We start from the raw sequence: 24,820 nt of genomic DNA on the forward strand, positions 1-24,820 counted from the left end.
AAAAGTTAGTCGATCTATTCATTCAGTGCTCCGTGAAAGGTAAGTAATGAATCATCTTCTCGAGATATTTCATATTTATTCTGAAAATAAATAATTATTCTCTGAAATTATGCATGATTTATAAAATTATGTTTTGAAAGAAAAGTACTTTTGAAATATTATGGTACGTCGATTATGCACATGTTCAGTGAAAATTTATAATATATTATGATACAAAGTATTTTGATACAGATCGGATTTATGCTCTCAGCCTAACTATGTTTCAGTGGGCCCCGCCAATGGGGATTATACGTTGGTACTCAGTGGACCCTGCCAGTGGGGGTTGTGCGCTGGTGTTTGTGGACCCTGCCAGTGGGGTTGTGCGCTGGTATTCAGTGGACCCCGTCAATGGGGGTTAAACGTTGGTCATAGTCGAGGCTGTTGAGTTACGGGTGTTTTGAATCGAATCGGATTTATGATTATATTATATGTGAATATTTGAAAATATTAGATTTGTATTAAATCAGCATGTAATATATTTTTATATTTATTTACAATATTGTTCTTGAAAATTATATAATATTTGAAATATCTAGTTGAGATATTTGTTACTTACTGGGCTGTCTAGCTCATTACCTTTCTTTCTATTTTTCAGATTCAGATAATTAATTACGAACGTGGGAAGAAATATTGGGACAGAGCTTTTAGAGGCGAGATTTAGCATTGTCAACTTCATTGAACTTAGATCTATTATTTTATTTTTAGTAAAATTTTATTGGATGAAAGATATTTATTTTAATTACTTGAATTAAAGTTGAATAATAATTATTTGAATTTATTCCGCTGTGATGCATTGATATCGTGATGAGATGCCTTGCATGCTTATGGAGAGAGTTCTTCATAAGTATGCGGCGGTTGCCGTGACTTCTGCTCGCGATCTCGGGTCGGAAGCGTGACAAACAGACTTCAGCCGAAACAATTCTTTACATAACACATTTTCTAGCTACTAATTTTGTTTGGTTCTCTGAAACTAATTGTACGAAGGAAATTAAAAAAGAGAAAATATATATAGCTGCGAAAACACAAATGGCAACTAGCTAGCTAGATTGCCAACTTATTTGATTGCAATGATACATATTTAACATTGCATACATCATATTGTAGTTTCTTTTATAACACTGAAATCCATTACAAACATGTCTTTCATTGATAAAGCCAGAAGTAATTAATAGTTAAAATGGTATAAACCACTGCTGGCTAGGGCTTCCTGTGTATTCCGAAACGATTATCGAACGAAGGCTTGGATCTGAATCTGCCACATCCATCACCAATCCTTGGTAGAAATTTAGAATGGTGCCGTCGTTTCTAAGCAACCAACGATGTGTGGAGGTCGGGTAACAATAATGAATGAGGACCCGTCTTGTTGAATTCCTAGCAAGGCAATTGGTTTGATCCTGTTGAGGTCGTATTGTGCCATCTGGATAGATAGCCCATTGTTGCCCAATCTTGTCATTTACGCACTCCTCTAACCAAGGTTCTTCTCCATTTGCTTGCATGCAAAGGCCTCCAAGCCCAACAATGGTCGTGACAAAAGGTTTTGTGTTATTACTAGGAAGCCAACTTTGACGGCTAGCATGGACATTGTCTCCTATGCTGAGTTGAGTGCCTTCAACTGATGAATCAGCAGTCAAGACTAGTCCAAAGTGGCGATGTACGATTGTCCCATTGTAGGATAATTCCCAACCGGCCATATCTCCTGCAGAAACACAATCCTGGATGACCATGTATTTGTGCTTAGGGCCAGGAGTCATGCACTTATCATTCGAACGAATCGTCCCGTCTCTCTTTAATGTCCAAAATTGATTCACGTCCGCATTGGACTTACACGACCACAAAATTTTTTCATTTCCATCATCGTAATTTTGACACTTGACGTCAAGACATAAGCCATCTCGACCACTAATGCGTGCAGTGGTCTCTTCATATGAACAAGTAGTATTATCACCCCTCACAAGTAGAAGATAGGACTGGGGTGCCGGATTTGGATCATAACATTGGTGAACCATGATCCCCATGTAACGAATTATTGGACGAACATTTGTAACCTGGACCTCCCGACCCCGAATATCCATTAAGCTAACCGCATCAAATGTTCCATTTTGAGAAGCTTGAATTCTACCAGAGAGGGTTTCCCAATTGTTTAAGAGCCGGATCATGCCACGGTCTGGGTAAAACCATCCCTCTGCTCCTCTATTTATGCTTGGAATCACTAACAAAAGCTCAATATATGTGAATCGAGCTGCCTCCGCTATCATCTCGATGCAGATTATGATAGACTGAGCCCGACTAGCTCTTTCACCATTGTTCCTGTTGCGGCCAATCCTCTCGTCGTCTGGTCGCCGGGTGTGAGCGCCTGCAAAAGAAGTCCGCACTGACCGGAGGTGGCTCCGGTGGGGACCCTCCGACGGTCAAGTCAGAGAGGAGACTAGGCAACAGTAGAAAAGAATCAAGGAGCTCAGCGAGAGAGAGAGAGCGAGAGCTAGAGAAGAAGAGTTCAAGGGTTTCGAAAGGAACCTCCTCCAGTACTGTTGCCTTCTCCGTTTTATAGTAGGACGCGACATGGCACCATCATTAATGGCACAGACAATGGGAGAATTGTCAAATCGCCGAAGACTGTCAGAGCCGCCGCGAGGCTGTCAAATCACTAGGGTTGACCCATGCCTTAGGTGGGATAATGCCCCAGGACGGCTATGTCGCACGCGGCTATCAGGACGGACAGTCTCCAGCAGTCGTATGGTGTTTGAAGGAGTCGACCGACTGTGTGTCGGTGCCTGGTTGAGGAATGTCGGATGAAAACCCAGGGACCCTCCGATGGTCAGTCGGACGCGTTGCGGGAGTCGGATATCGGGCTCTACAGTTCGACCAGTCGGGAGCGAAGAGGGTCTGCCCGACCGACGTATACCCGGTCGGTCGGTGTCGGCAGTCATCGATCAGCAGAGTCGGGCGCTGGTCAGGCGGGACCGACGGTTAGTCGGCGTGAGGGGGACCGGTCGGTATATCCCAACAGTTGCCCCCCCCACTCTTGAGTCGGATGGTGTGCTGGCCAGCGTCTTTGCGTGGGCAGCGGCGTCGGGCGAAAGGAATGGATATCCACCATATTGTGTCCCGACTCTGACGACCGTACCGTTGGTTGGTCCGGTGTCAGGCATCTTATGAGTGTCAGGCGACTCGTCGGTATCAGACGTCCCATCGGTGTCAGGTGACTCATCGGTGTCAAACATTCTGTCGTGTCAGGCATCGGTGTCAGGCGTCCCGTCGGTGTCAGACGTCCCATCGGGAATAGAAACCGCCGTTTCTACCGTCTCTTCGGGAACGCGAACCGCCATGACTCTTCTGCCACATGGCGGGGAGCCGTTAGGCCGAACCCGTTCAGGCGGATAGAGTCGACGTGGCCTGATCTGAGGCAGGTGCGTCGAACCGTCGAGCCGAAGGAAGGCCCAGATGTCGCCACGCATCACGATCTGGGAGATCCTCGCTGGTCGTGCCTTCATCTCGACCGTCGGGGGGCACTATATATACAGGGTCACTTGCATCCGGATTTTCACTTTCCAAACTTACTGTCGAGACTCTGGTTGAGCGGTCCCTTGCCTCAGGTAACCGTCCCCATTGTCCTTTGTTCTCTTCCTCGCTTCCTCGTAGTCCTCCTCTTTCTTCCTCTTTTATTCTTTGACCTCTGTTCCGGCGTAATGGCTAGAACATCTCCTCGAGGAAGTCGGTCGGGGAACCCGACTGACGATTCTCGATCGACCCCAGAGGTGGAGGTCTCTTCACTTTCGGGGTCGAACGTTGATCAGCTCCGGGAGCAGTACTGCATCCTGGAGCAATTTCAGCTGTTTGTCCCTGGAGCCAATGGTCGGGTTAACAGCACGCGTGAGGGCCAGGTGGCCTTCTACGTCGAGGACCTACAGGCCGATCTTCGCTTCCCTGTTCGAAGTTCGTCCAGAACGTGCTGGACTACTACGGGCTATGTCCGGCGTAACTTGCGTCGAACTCAGTCCGGCTGGTAGTCAGCTTCACCTTGTTGTGTCAGTTTTTGCCGACCAACCCTCGGATTTCACTCTTCCGAGCTTTTTTTGTTCTTCGACCCCACCCTAAAGTCCGAAGGTGATGGTATTTCAATCCTCGAAAAGGTCTCTCCTTCATTACCGATCTTCCATCGTCGATTCATGGATGGAAGAACCAGTTCTTCTTTGTCTCTTCTTTCGTTCTTTGGGGTTCCCTACCCATTGGGGGGACCTCCGAACCGAACCAAACGAGAACAGTCGGGTGGAGGCTGGAGACCGAGAAGACTTCCACCGTCTGAAGGACATCTCAGTGCCGAAGCAGAAGGAGCTCATCACCGAGCAGGCCCTGTACGATGTCGGTCTCAGCTCGGTGCCCCGCCTAGGTCTGTGTCTTTGCTGTTGTTGTGTTTTTTTTTTGATGTTGATCGTCTGTTGTCATTGCAGATATGCCGCCAAGGACGAGGTTGACGGCAGTCGACATCTGACAGCATGCGGCACGCAAGAGGTCGGTGCAAGGGGCCGAACCATCGCGGCCTCCCAAGAGGCCTCAGATAGCTCCGTCGAGCGAGCCGGCTGGGGCGAAGGTGGGGCCCAGCTCCGAATGGGCATCGGATCGGGAGCCCGTCATTGCACTATCGGTGCCGATGGTGCCCGTTGAAGTCCCGTCCGAGGACGGGGAGCAGCCTCGCCCAAGGGACGGGCGGCCGAGGAATCGATCGAGGGTGTGCCGGCTGCTCAGCCGGTAGAAGAGGTTCGGGAAGAGGCGTGCGAGCCCGAACAACCTGCATCAGCGGCTGCCGCACCTTCGGGAGGGACCCAGTCGGGCTCGAGCATGCCCTCCTTTTCCGATGTCAAGGCCTGGGTGTCCGCACGGGGGAAGGCCCCAATGGCATCCGGCGACGATAGGAGGTCGGCCGGGGGTGGAGTATCGACCGACTCCCTATTTTTCGAAGGGACGTTGGCCCTGGCCAACCATGACTTGGCCAGGAGGCTATGCCAAGCGCTCATCCTTCCGGCTGACGTCGAGGCCATGAAGAATCAGCGGGTATCCGACATGCTATCCTCCTTCTACCCGACTATGATCCGGGTAAGCCTTCCTCCTTTCCATTTTCGTTATCGTTTTTTGTAAGTTCGGTCTTCTGACAGTTGGCTTCATTTTTTGCAGCTGATTTATAACATATCCGAGCTGAAGGCCGGATATCGAAGATTCGGCATCTACGTGCGGCCTGAAAGGATAAGGCCATGGCTGCCGAGGCCGATAAGGTCATACTGGTCGACCAGCTGCAGCAGTCGGTCGACCAGGAGGCCCGGCTTGAGGGGGAGATCTCTCGCCTCACCGAGGAGGTCTCCCGACTCACAGGCGCTCTGGCCGCTTCGGGGATCGAGCTGCAGTCGGCCCAGGACGACGCCAAGCGAAAGTCCCGCACCGTTCGTCGGCTGCATCATGAGCGGGAAACTTCGCCAAGGAGCTCAAGGCCGAACGCGAGCAGCTCCGAATAAGCCTAGGGAACCTCGCTAAGGCTGAAGAGAACCTGTCCACCGCTCAGGCCGATGCGGACATCGCAAGGACGGAGGCGGAGTCGGCGAAGGAAGCCATGGGTCGGGCTGTGGAGGACTTCTGTGACTCCGAGGAGTACCAGGAGGAACTTCTGGAGAGCGGCTTCCTCTCGTACCGAGTGGGGTACGAGGATGCTCGGGAAGCCGTCTGGAGCTTGTATCCGGAGCTCGACCTCAGTAGCATCATGCCGCTAGAGTCGGAGGCCCAAGCTGCGGAGGAGATGGCTGACCCGTCATTGGGAGATCGCACCGCAGTGGTAGAGGCCGACGCAGATCAGTCTACCGAAGGCCAGGCGGCTCGACTCCCGAAGCGGCCCCAACTCCTGAAGCCCGAGTGGATGCGCCGACCGCCCCCAATCTTCACCTGATGGAGGAAGCTGACTCCGGGGATTAGTCGGTCTTTTATTGTTATTTTTGTTCGGCATACTTGTAATCGGGCTTCGGTCTAATTTTGTAAACTTAGCTCGAGCATCAATGAAATCAAAATTTTTTAACTTTGACTCTTCTTCTTCTTTCTTTTTTTTTTGTCTCTATGTATCCTGGGACGTGTCTGGTGTGATTCGCCGAAATACTTTTGAACGCATAAGTCGTGAGCCCGACGTGTTAGTTAGGACGTTCGGTAGGATCCTAGGTAACGATCCGGAATAGTCGGTAGTGCGCACCGTGGCAAAGGCAGAGCGAACTCCGACTTTAGATCAGCCTCCTGACTGTTGTATGACTCGACAGTCGAGAGCTTGAGTCGAACGCTCGTCGCTCGGATGTGAGTTGGGCGCGTTCGTCGAGTCAAAGGTCGATCGATCTCTAGACATAGCTTGATGGTCGGATCATTCTGTAGGATCCGATAGTCGAATGTCGTCCGATGCATTCAGCCGGACGGTGTCCAACGTGTTCAATCGGATGGCGTGTGACACGTTCAGTCAGATGGCGTGTGATGCATTCAGTCGGAAAAATGATGACAAGTCGAGTTCCCATTACCCAGACCTAAGTCGGGTACATACATCGCACCATGTGATAAACGGTGGTAAGCGATTATCCTTCGATCGATCATAACCTGGTCGGTAAGTTGCGAACGCGATATTGGTCGCGTTGGTGCTTTGCCTTTCTTGGCCGAGGCCAAGTCGGCAAGTTAGTTGGTCGTTCTGCCCGAGAGTTTGAGTGTAGAAGAAGTGCGACTCCCGTCGTTATGGATACATCGGTCCTCGTAAGTATCCGATGCATCGTTGGCGATCGGGCCATTGATTTTTGAAGGAATGTCGGACCCAAGTCGGGGCGTCGGGGCTCGTACTTCTGGCGAGCGCCGACCCTCAGTCGAAGAGTCGAGATTCTGGACTCTGAAATTTTGAAACTGAATTTGTATTCCGGACAAGGAGATACAAAGTTCACTGGTAGTACAACCTCAGATTGTCGGCATTCCAAGTCTGGGGGATGACCGTTCCTTCTACGGTCTCCAGTCGGTAAGCTCTCGGCCCATAGGTGTCCGCTACCTTGTAGGGTCCTTCCCAGTTCGGAGCTAACTTTTCCTGGTCTAGAGGCTTCGAGACTTCTGCCTTTCTTAGGTCTAGGTCCCCAGGCCTGAAAAGTTTCGGTTTGACCTTGGCATTGTAGTATCGGGCTACTCTCTGTTGATAAGAAGCCATACGAAGTTGAGCCTCGCATTGGAGTTCGGGTAGGAGGTCCAAGTCGGCCCTCCGACACTCGAAGTTGTCCGGCTCTTGATACTGCTCGACTCTAGTCGATGGTAGCCCGATCTCAAGCGGTATCATTGCCTCTGTCCCATAGCCTAAGCTGAAAGGAGATTCTCCGGTTGGAACATGGGGTGTCGTTCGGTATGCCCATAGGACGAAATTCAACTCCTCGACCCAGAGGCCTTTGGCTTCATTCAGTCGAGTTTTAAGTCCATGCAGAATGGTCCGGTTGGTCACCTCGACTTCACCGTTGGACTGTGGGTGCCCGATCGAGGTCAGTCGATGTGTGATATGGAATCTCGCACAAAAGTCTCTGAAGTCCTGGTTATTGAATTATCGTCCATTTCGGTGATAATGGTGTGCGGCAATCCGAACCTGAAGATGATGGACCTCTGGACGAAGTCTTCCATCTTCCGCTCGATGATTTGCGCCAGAGGTTCAGCTTCCACCCACTTAGTAAAGTAGTCGATTGCGACGACTATGAACTTCCTCTGGTCAGATGCCGAGGGAAAAGATCGAGTATGTCGATCCCCCACTGGGTGAAGGGCCACGGGGCGACAATAGGGGTGATTTGGTTGGCTGGTCGGTGTTGTATGTTGGCGTACCTCTGGCACGGCTCACACCTCCGAACCAGCTCAGCTGCATCCTTCCTCATAGTAGGCTAGTAGTAACCCTGCCGTAGGATTTTGTAGGCCAAAGATTTGCCCCCCAAATGATTTTCGCAGATCCCTTCGTGTACTTCTCTGAGCGCGTAGTCTGCATCGGTCGATCCCAAGCATCTGAGCAAGGGAGGGAGAACGATCTTTTGTAGAGTCGGCCATCCATTATCATGTATTGGGAGGCCGACCATCGGAGCCATTTGGCCTCCGCGGGGTCTTCAGGGCTAATTCCATCGATCAGGTACCGAACAATCAGATCCATCCAGCTTGGTTCGGCAGCTAATTGTAGCACCTCTTCAACCCTATCGATGCTCGGCTACTCGAGATTCTCCACGAACGTCCGACCCAAGACGTCGTAAGCTGAAGTCGCAAGCCTGGAGAGTGCATCGGCCCGAGCATTCTCCGACCTAGGGATGTGGGAGATCTCAAAATATTTGAGACATGCCACGAGATCTTTCACCTTCTGGAGATACTTTGCCATAGTCGGGTCTCGCACCTCGAATTCGCCTTTGACCTGCCCCACGATCAGCTGGGAGTCAGAGAAGACTTGGAGGCTGTCGATCCCAAGCTCTTTCGCCATCCTCAAGCCAGCGAAGAGCGCCTCATACTCGGCTTGATTGTTGGAGGCTTTAAAGTCGAATCAGAGGGCGTACTCAGTGACTACCCCCTCCGAGTTGGTGAGCAGAAATCCAGCCCCGCTCCCTCCAGCATTGGAAGCTCCATCGATGTGCAGCACCCAGGTAGACCCGGGGTCAGGCTTCGAGATTGCAATTTCTCCGGGGTTCCCGCCTTCCGACCCTTGGTCGGTTGTCGGGCACTCCGCAATAAAGTCAGCCAGGATCTGGGCCTTCAAGGTAGGTCACGGTCGGTACTGAATGTCGAACTCGTTGAGCCTCATTTCCCATTTCGCCAGTCATCCCGATGTGTCGGGATGACGCAATATCGCCCTTAGGGGCTGGTCGGTGAGGACCACGATAGCGTGCGCTTGAAAATACGGACGGAGTCATTGTGCAGACACGATCAGGACGAATATCATCTTCTCCGTCTTTGAGTACCGAGCTTCAGCACCGTGGAGCACTTTGCTGGTGTAGTATATAGGTTGATGGATTCGGCTCTCGTTCTCTCGGATGAGCATCGAGCTAACCGCTTCAGGAGAAGTGGCCAAATAGAGGTACAGCGTCTCTCCGACTTTCGACTTTGCAAGCAGTGGCGGAGAGGTCAGATACCTTTTCAGGTCCTCAAAGGCCTGCCGGCACTCATTTGACCAAGAGAAGTCCTTCACCTATCTCAAGGTTTTGAAGAATGGGAGGCATCTTTCAGCCGATCGAGAGATGAATCGACTGAGTGCGATGATTCTTCTGTTCAGCTGCTGGACCTCCTTCTTGGTGTCCGGGTGCCGCATGCCGATGATTGCCTTTATTTTCTCAGGGTTAGCCTCAATTCCTCGTTGAGAAATGAGGAACCTGAGGAACTTTCCGAAGTCACCCCGAAGGCGCACTTAGTCGGGTTCAGCTTCATCTGGTGTTGTCGCAGAGTGCGAAAAATTTTCTCGAGATCTCGAACGTGATCTATAGTCTGCGCGCTCTTTACCAGTATGTCATCCACATACACCTCTATGTTGCACCCGATTTGGTCTTTGAAGACCTTATTGACGAGTCGCTGGTAAGTGGCTCCGGCGTTCTTCAGCCCGAAGGGCATTACTCTGTAGCAGTAGAGGCCCTTGGCGGTCACGAAGGCTGTGTGCTCCTCGTCTTCGGGCACCATCTGGATCTGATTGTATCCGACAAAAGCGTCCATGAAGCTGAGCAATCAATAGCCGGACGTCGCATCTACCAACTGGTCGATTTTCGGGAGTGGAAAGCTATCCTTCGGGCAGGTATGGTTTAGGTCGGTATAGTCGATGCAAATCCTCCAGCTCCCGTTGGCTTTTTTCACCATGACGATGTTGGCGAGCCAATCGGGGTATGTAGTTTCTCTAATGAAGCCCACCTCGAGTAGCTTGTCCACTTCTTTGTCGATGGCCTTCTATCTTTCAAGAGCAAAAGATCGCTTCTTCTGCCTCACCGGCCTCATTGCTGGGTCGATGTTGAGTCGGTGTGTCATCGTCTCTGGGGGGATGCCCGACATATCCACTGCCGATCAAGCAAAAACGTCGGCATTGGCCTTCAGCAACTCCACTAGCTGTCGTCGCTCGGGGTCGGGTAATTGAGACCCGACCCAGACCACTCGTTCGGGATTCCTGTTATCGGGATGGGAACAAGCTGTTTGATCGGTTCACCTCATTCTTCTCCTTCCCGTTGGTCCAACTTGTCGACCGTCAGGGAGCCCTTTAATTCGTTGCTTTGAGCAGAGATCTGGAAGCATCGACGAGTGAGCTGTTGATCCCTGTGCATCTCTCCGACTCCATTTTTGATCAAAAACCGAATCAGCAGATGATACGTCGAGACTATCGCCCTGAGGGCGTTTAGTCCAGGCCTTCCAAGTATGGCATTGTAGGCCGAAGGTACTTGGACGACCGCAAAGGTCAAGTGGATTGTGCTTTGTCGTGGTTCGGTTCCAGCCGTCACGGGCAAAGTAACTTCCCCTTCCACTGTGACAGCATCTCCAGCAAAGCCTATCAGGGGTGTAGAGACTCTCTTAAGCCGATCGGCCGACAATCGCATTCGGGAGAAGGTCGAGTAAAACAAAACATTCATCGAACTTTCATTATCTACAAAGATCTTTCTTACATCATAATTTGCTATTGTTGCCGAGACAACAACAGCGTCGTCATGGGGAGTTTGGATACCCCGAACATCTTCATCTGTAAAAGTAATTACATCATCTTCGCGCAGCTTCTTCGTCGGCTCCCTCCAGCAGTCGTCCCTGGGCCCAGTCGTTTGGAGATCATGTTGGTGACCCCGACCGTAGGCTGGTTATTCGTTGCTTCTTCAGTCGGCTGGGGTCGTCGGTCGGTGATGGATTGAGTCGGTGGGTTTCTCCAGAATTTGCCGAGATACCCTCGGCATATGTGGGCCTCGATCTTTTCCTTGAGTTGGATGCACTGCTCGATGTTGTGGCCATGGCCCCGATGGAATCAACAGTACTTTCACTGATCGAGGCCCTTTGCCTTCAAAGGTGGAGGTCATCGCAGATATTCCTCCCCTTCGATCTCTATCAAAATCTGCGCACGAGGAGCAGAGAGAGGAGTATAGGAGTCATACCTGGGACGCATCGGCCTCGGACTCCGCCGTTGAGGTGACCTCTGGCTCTGCCGCTGGGGTGAGACCTGTTTGTCAGTCGAGGGCCTGCTAGGCTCGGCAGGGGCCCGACCCTTCCTTCGCTTCTCCTTCGGACCCTTGGCCTCAGTCAGGCGCCGATCGAAAGCTCCTTCATCCGCGTGCATGTACTTGTACATGCGCTCCAGCAGTTCGACGTATGTCCGAGGGAGGGTCTTGTCCAAAAAGTAGGTAAATCGAGACCCCCTTAGTCCCCTCTTCATGGCTGAGATGGCCATGTCTTCGTTAAGGTCTCGGACCTCGAGCGTGGTCACGTTGAATCGCATCACGAAGTGTCGGAGCGTCTCATTTTCTCCCTGTTTGAAGAAAAAAAGGCTGTCCGAGGTTCGTAGCGGCTTCCGGCTGGTGCTGAAGTGGGTCACAAAAGAATGCTCAAGCTATCCAAAGGAGTGGATACTTTCTGGGCGAAGGTCGGAGTACCAGGTCCTGACAGCTTTGCGAAGTGTGGCAGAGAAGTGATGCAAAGAAGGGCATCGGTCACCCCTTGGATCGTCATGAGAGCCTTGTAGCTCTCCAGGTGGTCAACTGGGTCGGTGGAGCCATCATAGGGCTCCACATGGGGCATCTTGAATCGACTAGGAATCGGCTCGTCAAGAATGAGTCGGAAGAAGGTTGGGTGGTCTGGAAGTCGATGTCGTTCGAGGACTTCTGTCCGTCCACCTGCAGCTGGGCAAGCCGACGGTTGATTTCTTCGAACCTGCATTCGTAGTCGTCGGCCAGTCGGTGTGAGAGACCCCGGGGTGGAGTCTCCCGATGAATCTGAGAGGGAGGCGGACGGTATTCGCGGCCGCTTCTCCTTCCTTGCTCGTTCCAGCTGGGAAGGAGTCGGCCGTCGAGATCGATGGGTATCAAGCCGCGGCCGCCTCTCCTCCTCTCGGTGGGAGTGCTGTAACAGCTACTTCCGAAGAGGAGACGGAGACCGATGCGGGCACCGACGGCTGCTCCTGGAGGGCATCGGGTGTACCACCGGTTGCTCCACCGGCGAGTGCGGCAATCGGGTTGGTTGTTGTTGAAGGCTCTTGACCGCATCCGTCAGCACGGTCATCTGCCGCACGATCGCCGTGATCTGTGCCTCCGTGGTCACCACAGGATGTGGAGAGCTAGGTTCCGCCATGGAGGGTGGAGGAGAGACCTCTTTCCGATGGAAAGAGTGCCTCGCCGATCCGATGGCCCTCGACCGCTGAGCTCTGGTTTTGTCATCTCAAAAGAATGTTTCGAGTTCTGTGGGGGTCGTAATCCCTGTCGCTTCCCCTATCTAGCGTGCCAAAACCTGTTGCGGCCAATCCCCTCGTCGCCTGATCGCCAGGAGCGAGCGCCTGCAAAAGAAGTCCGCACTAATCGGAGGTGGCTCCGACGGGGACCCTCCGACGGTCAAGTCAGAGAGGAGATAGGCAACAGTAGAAAAGAATCAAGGAGCTCAGCGAGAGAGAGAGCGAGAGCTAGAGAGGAAGAGTTCAAGGGTTTCGAAAGTAACCTCCTCCAGCATGTTGCCTCCCCGTTTTATAGTAGGGCACGGCATGGCGCCGTCATTAATGGCGCAGACAATGGGAGAATTGTCAAATCGTCGAAAACTGTCAGAGCCACCGGAGGCTGTCAAATCACTAGGGTTGACCCATGCCTTGGTGGGATAATGCCCCAGGGCGGCTATGCCGCACGTCACTATCAGGACGGACAGTCTCCAGCAGTCGTACGGCGTTTGAAGGAGTCGACCGACTGTGTGTCGGTGCCTGATTGAGGAATGTCGGGTGAAAACCCAGGGACCCTCCGATGGTCAGTCGGGCACGTTGCGGGAGTCGGATATTGGGCTCCACAGTTCGGCCAGTCAGGAGCGGAGAGGGTCTGTCCGACCGACGTATATTCGGTCGGTCGATGTCGCAGTCGTCGATCGACAGAGTTGGATGCTGGTCAGGCGGAACCGACGGTTAGTCGGCGTGAGGGAGACCGATCGGTATATTCCAACAGTTCCTATAGAGATAATTGACCGCTCCTCTTAGTTCCTCGATTCCCAATCTGATCTCCTCACGCGTTTGATTTGCGGCATTTATAAGAGAGTCGTAATTACCATCAAACGAGAGTGTGTACTGCCTCGTGCCACGAAAAAGATTCGAAGTTGCAGATTCCGGGGCATCGCCCAGGAAGTACGCCCAGTCTCCTGCTTGGTAAGCTACTATGTATAAACTTGTGATATCAATTGCTAATGTGATAGATACCCTCCAAGTGGAGAGTTCTACACCAACGTATCGCTGTATGTTGGTAGGCGCGTTGGCTGGATCACGCAGCACTCGTATTGCATGCCTATCTCTTCGTGCTGCCAGTGTATCTCGTAGTCTCTCCAGAAACTCATGAAAGTTGTCCCCGGTGGCATCCACGAGGTTATATCTCTCCATGTGGAATTCATCTTGACGATATCCTAAACTTGACGGCAGCGACCCATTTGGTGATTTTGGTCCGAACAGTTGTGGTCATGAAATCCACGATTGTGTTGTAGTGGTGCGCATATTTTACAACCACCGCAATGAAGCAAACAGATGCTGCCATCACCATCCATGCCTTCGTCTTGCTTACCATCATCGTCGACTGCAAAGAAAATTTTTCAAATGTTCGTCCATTATCAAAACGTGAACCCTAGATGTATACCGTCCTTCCAAATCATTTTCTTCCTCGTTTCAATAAGAGTTGCAGAAAGAAAAACAAATGGTAAAAGAAATATTAGACGAAGACTGAGAAAGAAAGAATACACACATAACATCATCACCAACAGCGTGTTTAGATGCTAGAGTGAGGGTAGGAAAAAAAAAAAAAAAAAAAAAAAAATATATATATATATATATATATATATATATATAATGTTTAAAGAGGAAAGTAAAATAAAGTAAAGGGAAATAATTGGAAGTTCTATTGTTTGGATGGTTATTTTTTTATGGAAAGATGGGAAAAAAAAAATGTAGATGTTATGTTAATTTACTATATAATTATAACCTCACTAAAAACTAATCAAAAAATCCGAGGTTATTAATAATGCAAAATTCATACTTTACTATGTTAAATTGTCTATTTCCCCTTATTTTCCTCTAGGGTGGAAGAGAAATAATTTAAGCCTAAATATATTGACCGTCGATAAATTGTTAATTCTAATTCTTTTCTACTAATTTGCTTCCTCACTTTTGTACCCAAATAAGAAGGAAACTATTTTTTACTAATGTTTGCTTTATTTTTATAGTTTTTTTTAAAATAAAAAAAATCTGTTCAATTAAAAAAAAATATAAAAAAAAAAATTTTTTTTTGATATAGAAGAAGACTAATCTGCCTTAGAATAATAATCATCAAAATTTATTATATATATATATATATATAATTATAGAAAAAAATCAATAAACAAACAATACCGTAATTTAACTTTAAAATTTGATTTTCAAATTTTTCTCAACCACCAACCCCCTTCAACAATTTCAGATTTCCTAAACATCCCATCAAAAATTATAACAAAAAAAAAAAATGCCATCAAAATTCAAAAAATTTTGAAATTTTAATTTTAAATAAAAAAAACCGCGTGCCGCCACTATGATGGAGCAACGCCGATCGTCGGAGAAGATTGTCAAGACAACATGTCACCGGAGAAAACCGGCGGCAGCTCAACCATGGATCAAATCGACGATGCCTCCAACCGACCGACATAGCCAAGAACAACCTATAACCTCAGATTAAAGGGGAAGAGGGAGCACCGAAAAGAGTCGGCGACAATCCAAGAAAGAGTTTGGTAAGGATGCCAACCCGGCAACAACCAAAGAGAGGGAAGGTTCGAATAAAATTGGAAAGCATGCTCCGACCGTCCGTCGGAGGGGAAGCAAGGGGAAGGGCTGGCCAAACGCGAGCTTGCCAGAGGGAGAAGAGAGAGAATCGGCGCCCGATCCCGGCACAGGGAGAGAAGAGATCGAGGAGGGAGTCTGTGGTACATCAGAGGAGAAAAAAAAAGGAGGAGAGAGAGGAAAAGATCCCAACCGACGGGGGAGGGGTCCGGCCGGTGGAGGAGGTAGCTCCCAGACAAGGAAGAAGAGAATACTGGCCGGAGGAAGGGGGAATCAGCGACAGGGGAGAGGAAGAACGGCGACGCATCGCGAACCACCGGCACCATAAGAGAGAAGGAGATCAGGGAAGCCGAGACCAGAAAAGGGGATAGAGGGAGGAAGATTGGCGACACCCCACAACCTCCGGGAAAACCGCGCCGGAGGAAGAAAAAGCGGACTATCAAGTAATCAAGTGGCAAACGATGATGTAAAGACAGTTCAAATTGCTTATAATTATTAATGAAACCAAATAATAGTGTTGCGGCCAATCGCCTCGTCGCCCGATCGCCGGGAAGCGTGCACCTGCAAAAGGAAGTCCGCACTGACCGGAGGCGGCTCCGGCAGGGACCCTCCGACGGTCAAGTCAGAGAGGTGACTGGGCAACAGTGAAATGCAGACAGAGAGCTCTGAGAGGGAGAGAGGGGAGAGAGGAGCGAGCCTGCGTATGTGGGGGAGACGGGCGGATCGATCGCTTGCACTGTTGCCTTCCCCGGTATATATAGTGGAGCACGGTATGGCGCCATCATTAATGGCGCGGACAAGTGAGGAACTGTCAACTCACTGTAGGCTGTCAGAGCCGTCGTGAAAATGTCATGTCGCCGTGTAGCCGTCTAATCACCAGGGTTGACCCGGTTCTCGGCGGGACAATGCCCCTAGGTAACTGTGCCGCATGTCCGTGTCAGAGCTGACAACGTCTGGCGGCCGTACGGCGGTTGGTGGAGTCGGCCGACCCAGGGTCGGTGGCCAGCAGAGTGGCGTCGGACTCCTCCGTCGGTCGGCGAGCTTCATGTGGGTCGGCTACCGGACCTCTGGGTTTAGTCGGTCGGGAATGGACCGTGGAATGGCCGCAGTTAGCCGCCGATGGCGTCCGTCGGCCTGTCGCCCGACTTACCATCGGCCAGTTAGAGTCGTCCGTCGGGTCGTCGGTTAGTCGGCCGGGCTGCCAGGTCGGGCCCTCCGATAGTCGGTCGGTCGGTGGGTATCCCCCAACAGTTGCCCCCCTCCACTCCCAAGTCGGGTGGAGAGCTGGCCGATGCCTTCATTCGGGTAGCAAGGCCGGACGACTGGGAGTGGATTTGTCGCATGTGCAGATCCGACCGTACCGCCGGCTGATCCGTTGTCAGACATCTCACGAATCCCAGTGATCCAAACGTCTAGTCGATGCCAGAAGTCGCGCCGGCGTCAGGTGTCAGACGCCACGTCTTGTCGTTGTCAGCCGTCACGTCGGTGCCAGAAGATCGGGTGCCGGACGATACGGCGTCAGTCGATCGGATATTCGGCGCCGATCGTGGATGAGGCGTCCCATCGGGAACGCGGACCGGCGCGGGCGGCCGACTGCGGAGCCAACCCCCGCGCGCCGCGTGTCAAGGTGGTTGGCCGGCGCCCGCTCCGGCATTTAATGCGGGCGGTGCGGGCGTCCCGGGGCGAAGCGCGCCGAATCCTTAGCCAACCGGCGGGCGCCACGCGTCGCGCATCTGGAGGACCTTGGTCGGCGCGGGAGCATCTCGGCCGTCGGTCGGCCCTATATATATAGGACCTCCCGGATCCTGACCCACATTTGCCATTTGCTGGGGAAACTCTGTCCGGGCGATTTCTCGGTCGTCGCGGGCAGAGCTCTTCTCTACTTCCAGAGGGTCCATCGGGTTCGTGGTCCTCCTTCCTCTTCTTGCTTTCTTCCCTCCTTTCCTTTCTTTCGGTTCCTGCATAATGACCAGGAAACCGACTCAGGGAGCTCGGTCGGGGAACCCGACCGACGACACCCGATCGGCTCCGGAAGATGAGGCCTCCTCGCTTTCGGGGCCGAACGTCGATCAGCTTCGGGAGCACTATCGCATCCCGGAGCAGTTTCGGCTCTATGCTCCAGGGGCCGGCGGTCGGGTCAACAACCCTCCGCCCGGCGACCTGGGGCTGTATGTTGAGGACCTTCGTGCGGGTCTTCGACTTCCGATTCCGGAGTTCGTCCGGAATCTGCTTGATTACTACGGACTCTGTCCGGCGCAACTGGCGCCGAACTCTGTCCGGCTAATCATTTCTTTCGCGCTGTTGTGTCAGCTCTTGCCGACCAACCCCCGCGTTTCCCTCTTCCGGCCTTCTTCGTGCTCCGACCCCACCCTAAGGCCCGAGGGTGGTGGCTCTTCAACCCCCGGAAGGGTCTTGCCTTCATAACCGGTCTTCCATCGTCTATTCATGGATGGAAGAACCAGTTTTTCTTTGTTTCCTCTTCCTCCTCTTGGGGCTTCCTTCTCGCTGGGGTGTACCCCGAACTGAGGCCAACGACAACAGTCGGGTCGACGTGGACGACCGGGAGGACTTCCACCGACTCAAAGACATGTTGGTCCCGAAGCAGAGGGAGCTTGTTACCGAGAAAGCTCTCTATGATGCCGGCTTGAGTCTGGTCCCCCGAATAGGTATCGCCCGATTCCTCAGCTTTTCTTTTTGTTCGGCTTTAGGGTAGTTCTGGTCCGGCCTTTAACATTGGTCGGTTTTGCAGGGACACCGCCGAGGATGAGGCCGACCGACGCCGAAATTCGTCAGTTTGCCGCCGCGAGGAAGAGGCCAGCGTCGGGGGCAGGCCCTTCGCGGCCTTCCAAGAGACCAGCCCCAGTCCCGCCAACCGTGGAAGCGTCGGCGACCGAGGGGTCGGAGCCGATTATAGCCCTCGCGGCTCCGACCGTCCGAGTCGAGGAGAGGCCGACCGAGGAAGTGGCCGAAGGAGTGTCGGCGGTTTCGCCGCCGCGGGTGGAGCCGGATGTCGTTCGGGAAGCCGAACATCGTCCAGAGGCGTCCGCTGGCGCAACGGGGGGCGCCGGGTCGAACTCCAGCGTCCCATCGCTGCCAGCCCCGTCGGTCGGGGCAGCTGATCGGGGGAAAGCCCCGATGGAGCCCTCGGAGGAGGAGAGATCGATGCCCCCCAGCGCATACTACCCGAGGGTGCATCGCCTTGGCCAACCACAACCTTGCGAGGAGGTTGTGCCAGGGGATCCTCCTCCCTACCGACGTTCAGTCGTTGCAATCTCGGCAGGTGACCGAGATGCTGTCGCGGTTCTACCCGTCGATGGTGGAGGTAAGCTTCGCGTCACCTTTTCCCTTAAAAATTTTTGCTTGCCACATAATTCTGACAAAGCTTTTTTTCGTCGGCAGCTGATCTTTACCATGTCCGAGTTGGAGGCCGGATACCGAAGGTTCGGCGACGTTCGGGCAGCCTTCAAGGAAAGGTCGGCGGCGGCCGAGGCCGAAAGGACGATGCTAGTCGACCAACTACAGGAGTCGGTCGACCGGGAGGCCAAGTTGACGGACGAGGTCTCCCGGCTCATGGCCGAACTGAAGTCGGCCAAGAAGGAGGCCAAGCACAAAGGTCGGGTCGTGTGTCGTCTTCGACGCGAACGGGACAGTGCCACCTCCGAACTCCAAGGGGAACGCGAGCAACTTCGGGTCAGCCTGGGGAAGCTCGCGGAAACCGAAGAGGACTTGTCCATCGCCCAAATCGACGCCGAAATTGCCAGGGCCGAGGCGGAGCTGGCGAAGGAGGAGCTGGCCCACGTCGAGGACGAGGCACGGTCGGCGAGGGAGTCGGCCGATCGTGCGGTTGAGGACTTCCGGGCCTCCGACCGGTTCAAGGAGGAGATGCTCGAATCGGGCTTCGCCTCCTACCGGGTCGGGTTCGAAGATGGTCGGGATGCCGTCCATGCCTTGTACCCGGAGGTGGACGTCAGCCGAGTCGCGCCGCTACTCGCCGAAGAGGAGGGAACCGAAGAGGAGGCCGACCATCTGTCGGGAGGCATCATCCCAACGGAGGAAGCCGTTCCGGAGCAGGAGCCGACCGGAGGTCCCTTGCCGACTGAAGGACATCCTTCTGCCGCCGACCCAGCGCCGCTTATGGTCGAGACGCCGATTCTTCCCGATCCTCCGTCGGTCGAAGAGATTATCAAGGACGAATGATCGGTCCAGCCGACTGTCTTCCTTTTTTTTTTTTCTTTTTGAAAATACATGTAATCGGCTTCGGCCCGACTTTGTAATTTCTTTTAATCAATGAAATTGTCTTCTCTTTTGCTTCTTGTTTGTAATGTTTCTTATCGCTGTAATGTCGAACCTAGTCGCCAACTTAGAGAAGTCGCCAACTCGGGTAAGTCGGTAGGACTTAACCGGCTTTGCACAGCTCCGAAGTAGCTTGTGTCCCGACTTTCAATAATTGTAGTCGCTATTCGGGCGCATCTGTTAGGTCGGGATCCGATCGAACCTGGTAAGGTTCGGTAGTCGGACTTCCGTAGATGCGTTCAGTCGAACATCGACCGGCGCAGTGTCGGGGGAGCGATAGTAAGTCGGATCCCCAAGCTCTTGCGTCGGGTTCTCATGTCCTTCGACAGACGGTGGCGAACCGAGTGTCGTTCAGCCGGCCGCAGGTCGGTCGGTGAGTAGTGGGTGCGACTAATGTCGCGTCATGTGATAGTCCGGTGGTAAGCCGATATCCCTCGACCGGCCGTAGCCTGGTCGAATGTCGCGGCAACAGCCGCGTGGGCTTTTAGCCTTTCTTCGGTCGGGACCCGATCGATCAGTCGGCCGATGGATTCTGTCCGAAAATTCGATCGTAGAAGGAGTACAAACTCCCGTCATCGTAGATGCATCGGTCCGAGTAAGGGCCGATGTGTCGTCGGTTCCAGGCCCGCGTCGATGCGTCGGGCTGAGCGCCGATCAGTAGTCGAAGAGTTAGAACTCCAATTTTTCAAACTGAACTTGTATTCCGATGATTGAATTACAGAATTCACTGGTAATACAGCTTCAAGTTGTCGGCGTTCCAAGTCCGGAGAATGGTTTTTCCCCCAAGGGTTTCCAGCCGATAGGCTCTCGGCCCGAAGGTGTCAGCAACTTGTAGGGTCCTTCCCAGTTGGGAGCCATCTTCCCTTGGTCCAAGGGCTTCGACACCTCCGCCTTCCTCAAGACTAGGTCGCCAGGTTTAAAGAGCTTTGGTCTGACCTTGGCATTGTAGTACCGGGCGACCCTCTGTCGGTATGAGGCCATTCGGATTTGAGCCTCATCTCGCAGTTCGGGGAGGAGGTCTAGGTCGGCCCTCCGGCTTTGGAGTTGTCCGGCTCGCGGTACTGCTCGACCCTCGAAGATGGCAGGCCAATCTCGAGCGGGATCATAGCTTCTGTCCGTAGGCCAAACTGAACGGCGATCCCGGTCGGGACACGGGGGGTCGTTCGGTAAGCCCATAGGACGGAGCCAGCTCGTCGACCCAGAGACCTTTGGCTTCGTTCAGTCGGGTCTTGAGTCCATGGAGCAGGGTTCGGTTCGTCACCTCAACCTCGCCATTGGACTGTGGGTGCCCGACTGAAGTTAGTCGATGACGGATGTGGAACCTGGCGCAGAAGTCCTTGAAGTCTTGGTTGTCGAATTGCCGTCCGTTGTCGGTGATGATGGTGTGCGGCAATCCGAACCTGAAGATGATGGACTTTTGGACGAAGTCCTCCATCTTCCGCTCGGTGATCTGCGCCAAGGGCTCGGCCTCGACCCACTTCGTGAAGTAGTCGATGGCGACAACGATGAACTTCCTTTGGCCCGACGCCGGTGGGAAGGGGCCGAGAATATCGACTCCCCACTGAGCGAAGGGCCATGGAGCGACAATGGGAGCGATTTGGCTGGCCGGTTGGCGCTGAATATTGGCATACTTCTGGCATGGCTCGCACCTTCGGACCAACTCTGCCGCATCCTTCCTCATGGTCGGCCAGTAGTAGCCCTGTCGTAAGACCTTGAAGGCTAAGGACTTGCCCCCCAAGTGATTCCCACAAATTCCTTCGTGAACCTCTCGGAGGCGTAGTCAGCGTCGGTCGGTCCCAAGCACCTGAGCAGAGGGAGGGAGAACGACCTCTTGTAGAGTCGGCCGTCCATGATCACATATTGTGACGCCGACCATCGGAGTCGCTTGGCCTCCGCGGGATCTTCGGGACTGGTCCCGTCGGACAGTACCGGACGATCGGGTCCATCCAACTTGGTTCGGACGTTAGCTGCTGCACTTCTTCGACCCGATCGATGCTCGGCTGTTGGAGGTTTTCGACAAACGTCCGACCCAAAGAATCATAGGCCGACGTTGCCAATCTGGAGAGAGCATCGGCACGGGCGTTCTCCGTCCTGGGGATGTGGGAGATCTCGAAATACTCGAGGCGGGCCACGAGATCCTTTACCTTCTGAAGATACTTGATCATGGTCGGATCTCGCGCCTCGAAGTCGCCCTTGACCTGCCCCACGATCAGCTGAGAGTCGGAGAATGCCCGGAGGCTGTCGACGCCCATTCCTTCGCCATCCTCAAGCCCGCGAGGAGTGCCTCGTATTCGGCTTGATTGTTGGAGGCCTTGAAGTCGAACCGGAGGGCGTATTCGGTGACTACCCCATCCGAGTTCGTGAGCAGGAGCCCGGCCCCGCTTCCCTGAGCGTTGGAGGCTCCGTCGATGTGAAGTACCCAGGTGGAGATCGGGTCCGCTCAGAGACCGAATCTCGTCCCGGGCCTTCAGCTCCCGACCTTTGTCGGTCGTCGGGCATTCGGCGATGAAGTCGGCCAAGACCTGAGCCTTCAAGGCAGGCCTGGTCGGTACTGAATGTCGAACTCGCTAAGCTTCATTGCCCACTTAGCGAGTCGTCCGGATGTGTCGGGTCGGCGCAGTACGGCCCTCAGGGGCTGGTTGGTGAGTACCACGATGGCGTGGGCCTGGAAGTATGGTCGGAGCCGTTGCGCGGAGACGGTCAGGGCGAAGACCATCTTTTCCGTCTCCGAGTATCTGGCTTCGGCGCCGTGGAGCACTTTGCTGATGTAGTAGATGGGCTGATGGGTTCGGCACTCGTTTTCCCGAACGAGCACCGAACTGATCGCCTCAGAAGATGTGGCCAAGTAGAGATACAAGGTCTCCCCGACCTGCGGCTTTACGAGCAGCGGCGGGGAAGCCAGTACCTTTTCAGGTCTTCAAAGGCCTGTTCGCACTCATCCGACCAAGAGAAACCGTTCGCCTGGCGCAGGGTCTTGAAGAACGGGAGGCACCTTTCAGCTGATCGGGAAATGAATCGGCTAAGAGCGACGATTCTCCCGTTCAGTTGTTGGACCTCCTTCTTGGTGTTCGGATGACGCATGTCGAGGATCGCCTTTATCTTCTCAGGGTTGGCCTCGATCCCTCTCTGAGAAACGAGGAATCCGAGGAACTTCCCCGAGGTCACCCCGAAGGCGCATTTGGTCGGGTTGAGCTTCATTCGGTGTCGTCGAAGGGTGCGGAAGGTCTCCTCGAGATCCTGAACATGGTCCGGGATCTGCGTGCTCTTTACCAGCATGTCGTCCACATACACTCCATGTTACGCCGATCTGGTCTTTGAAGACCTTATTGACGAGTCGCTGGTAGGTGGCGCCGGCATTCTTCAATCCAAAGGGCATCACCCGATAACAGTAGAGGCCCTTGGGGGTCACGAACGCGGTGTGCTCCTCGTCTTCAGGCGCCATCCGGATCTGATTGTACCCGGCGAAGGCGTCCATGAAGCTGAGCAGTCGAAATCCGGACGTCGCATCCACCAGCTGGTCGATCTTCGGGAGTGGAAAGCTATCCTTCGGGCATGCTCGGTTGAGGTCGGTGTAGTCGATGCAGATCCTCCACTTCCCGTTGGCTTTCTTGACCATGACGACATTGGCGAGCCAATCGGGATACGTGGATTCCCGAATGAAGCCCGCTTCGAGCAGCTTGTCCACTTCTCGTCAATGGCCTTCTGCCTTTCTGGGGCGAAGGACCTTTTCTTCTGCCTCACCGGTTTCATCGTCGGTCGATGTTGAGTCGGTGAGTCATTGTTTCCGGAGGGATGCCCGACATATCTGCTGCCGACCATGCGAATATGTCGGCGTTGGCCGTCAGAGCTCCGCCAGTCGGTGGCGTTCGGCGTCGGGCAATTGAGACCCGACCCAAACTTTTCTGTCGGGATTTTCTCCTATCGGGATCGCCTCGAGCTGCTCGGCCGGCGAACCCCGCTCTTCCTCCTCCCGTTGATCCAGTTTGTCGATTGTCAGGGGATCCTTTGTCTCGTCGCTTTGGGCGGAGATTTGAAAGCATCGTCGGGCGAGCTGTTGATCTCCGCGCATCTCCCCGACTCCGTTTTTGGTCGGGAATCGAACAAGGAGATGGTACGTCGAGACGATCGCCCTGAGGGCGTTCAGTCCGGGTCGCCCGAGTATGGCATTGTAGGCCGAAGGAACTTGGACGACCGCGAAAATGAGGGAGACCGTGCTTTGCCGTGGTTCGGTACCGACCGTCACGGGCAGGGTGATTTCTCCTTCTGTCGTGACGGTGTCTCCGGCAAAGCCGATCAAGGGCGTGGAGACCCACTAAGTCGATCGTCGGTAGTCGCATTCGGGAGAAGGTCGAGTAAAACAAACATTTGTCGAACTTCCATTATCAACAAAAATTCGTTTTACATCGTAATTGGCTATTGTCGCCGACACAACAACAGCGTCGTCGTGGGGAGTCTGGATGCCCCGAACGTCGTCTTCCGAGAAGGTAATACGTCGTCGGCGTGGCTTTTTCGTCGGCTCCCCCCTGTAGACGTCCCCGATCCCAGCCGCTTGGAGATCATGTTGATGACTCCAGCCGTCGGCTGGTTAGTCGGTGCCTCTTCAGTCGGCTGGGGGCGTCGATCGGCAGTCGGTCGGGTCGGCGGACCCTTTCGAAACTTGCCGAGATACCCCGGCGGATGAGATTTTCGATCTCATCCTTCAACTGGATGCATCGCTCGGTGTCGTGGCCGTGGCTCCGATGGAACCGGCAGTACTTCCGATGGTCGAGGCCCTTTGCCTTCAGAGGCGGAGGCCGTCGCAGGTATTCTTCCCTTCGATCTCCATCAAGATCTGCGCACGGGGAGCGGAGAGAGGAGTGTAGGAGTCATACCTGGGACGCACCGACCTCGGAGTCTGTCGGCGGGGTGATTTTTGGATCTGTCGGGGTGGAGAAAGCCGACTACCGGCCGGGGGCCTGCTTGGTTCGGCGGGCTCCCGACCTTTTCTTCGCTTCTCCTTCGGACCCCTGGGCTCGACCAAGCGTCGGTCGGACGCTCCTTCGTCCGCGCGCATATACTTGTATGCGCGCTCCAGTAGCTCGGCGTATGTTCGGGGAGGGTCTTGTCCAGAGAATAAGTAAATCGGGACGACCTCAGGCCCCGCTTCATGGCTGAAACCGCCATGTCTTCGTTGAGGTCCCGGACCTCGAGCGTGGCCGCGTTGAATCGCGCCACGAAGTGTCGGAGCGTCTCGTTTTCCCCCTGCTTGAGGGAGAAAAGGCTATCCGACGTTCGCGGCGGCTTTCGGCTGGTGCTGAAATGGGCCACGAACGAGTGCTCGAGCTGCGCGAAGGAATGGATACTGCCCGATCGAAGACCGGAGTACCAAGCCCTGGCAGCCTTGCGAAGTGTGGCGGGGAAGCCGATGCAAAAAAGAGCGTCGGTTGCCCCTTGAATTGTCATGAGAGCTTTATAGCTCTCGAGGTGGTCGACTGGGTCGGTGGAGCCGTCGTATGGCTC

At 53.7% G+C, this 24,820-nt stretch overlaps 2 protein-coding genes across 2 annotated transcripts; both read right to left on the minus strand.

Moving 5' to 3' along the window:
• Positions 1-1,211: 1,211 nt before the first annotated feature.
• LOC105033276 (ricin-like) lies at positions 1,212-2,294 on the minus strand. Its single transcript, XM_010908010.3, has one exon. The coding sequence runs from the start codon at positions 2,292-2,294 to the stop codon at positions 1,212-1,214; it is 1,083 nt and encodes a 360-aa protein (XP_010906312.2).
• Positions 2,295-13,144: 10,850 nt separating this feature from the next.
• On the minus strand, positions 13,145-13,609 carry LOC140852850 (abrin-d-like). Its single transcript, XM_073246404.1, has one exon. It carries the CDS (start codon positions 13,607-13,609, stop codon positions 13,145-13,147), a length of 465 nt encoding a protein of 154 aa, XP_073102505.1.
• Positions 13,610-24,820: the final 11,211 nt, after the last annotated feature.

The sequence above is a fragment of the Elaeis guineensis genome, chromosome 12, assembly GCF_000442705.2.
Source record: "Elaeis guineensis isolate ETL-2024a chromosome 12, EG11, whole genome shotgun sequence".
NCBI lineage: Eukaryota > Viridiplantae > Streptophyta > Magnoliopsida > Arecales > Arecaceae > Elaeis > Elaeis guineensis.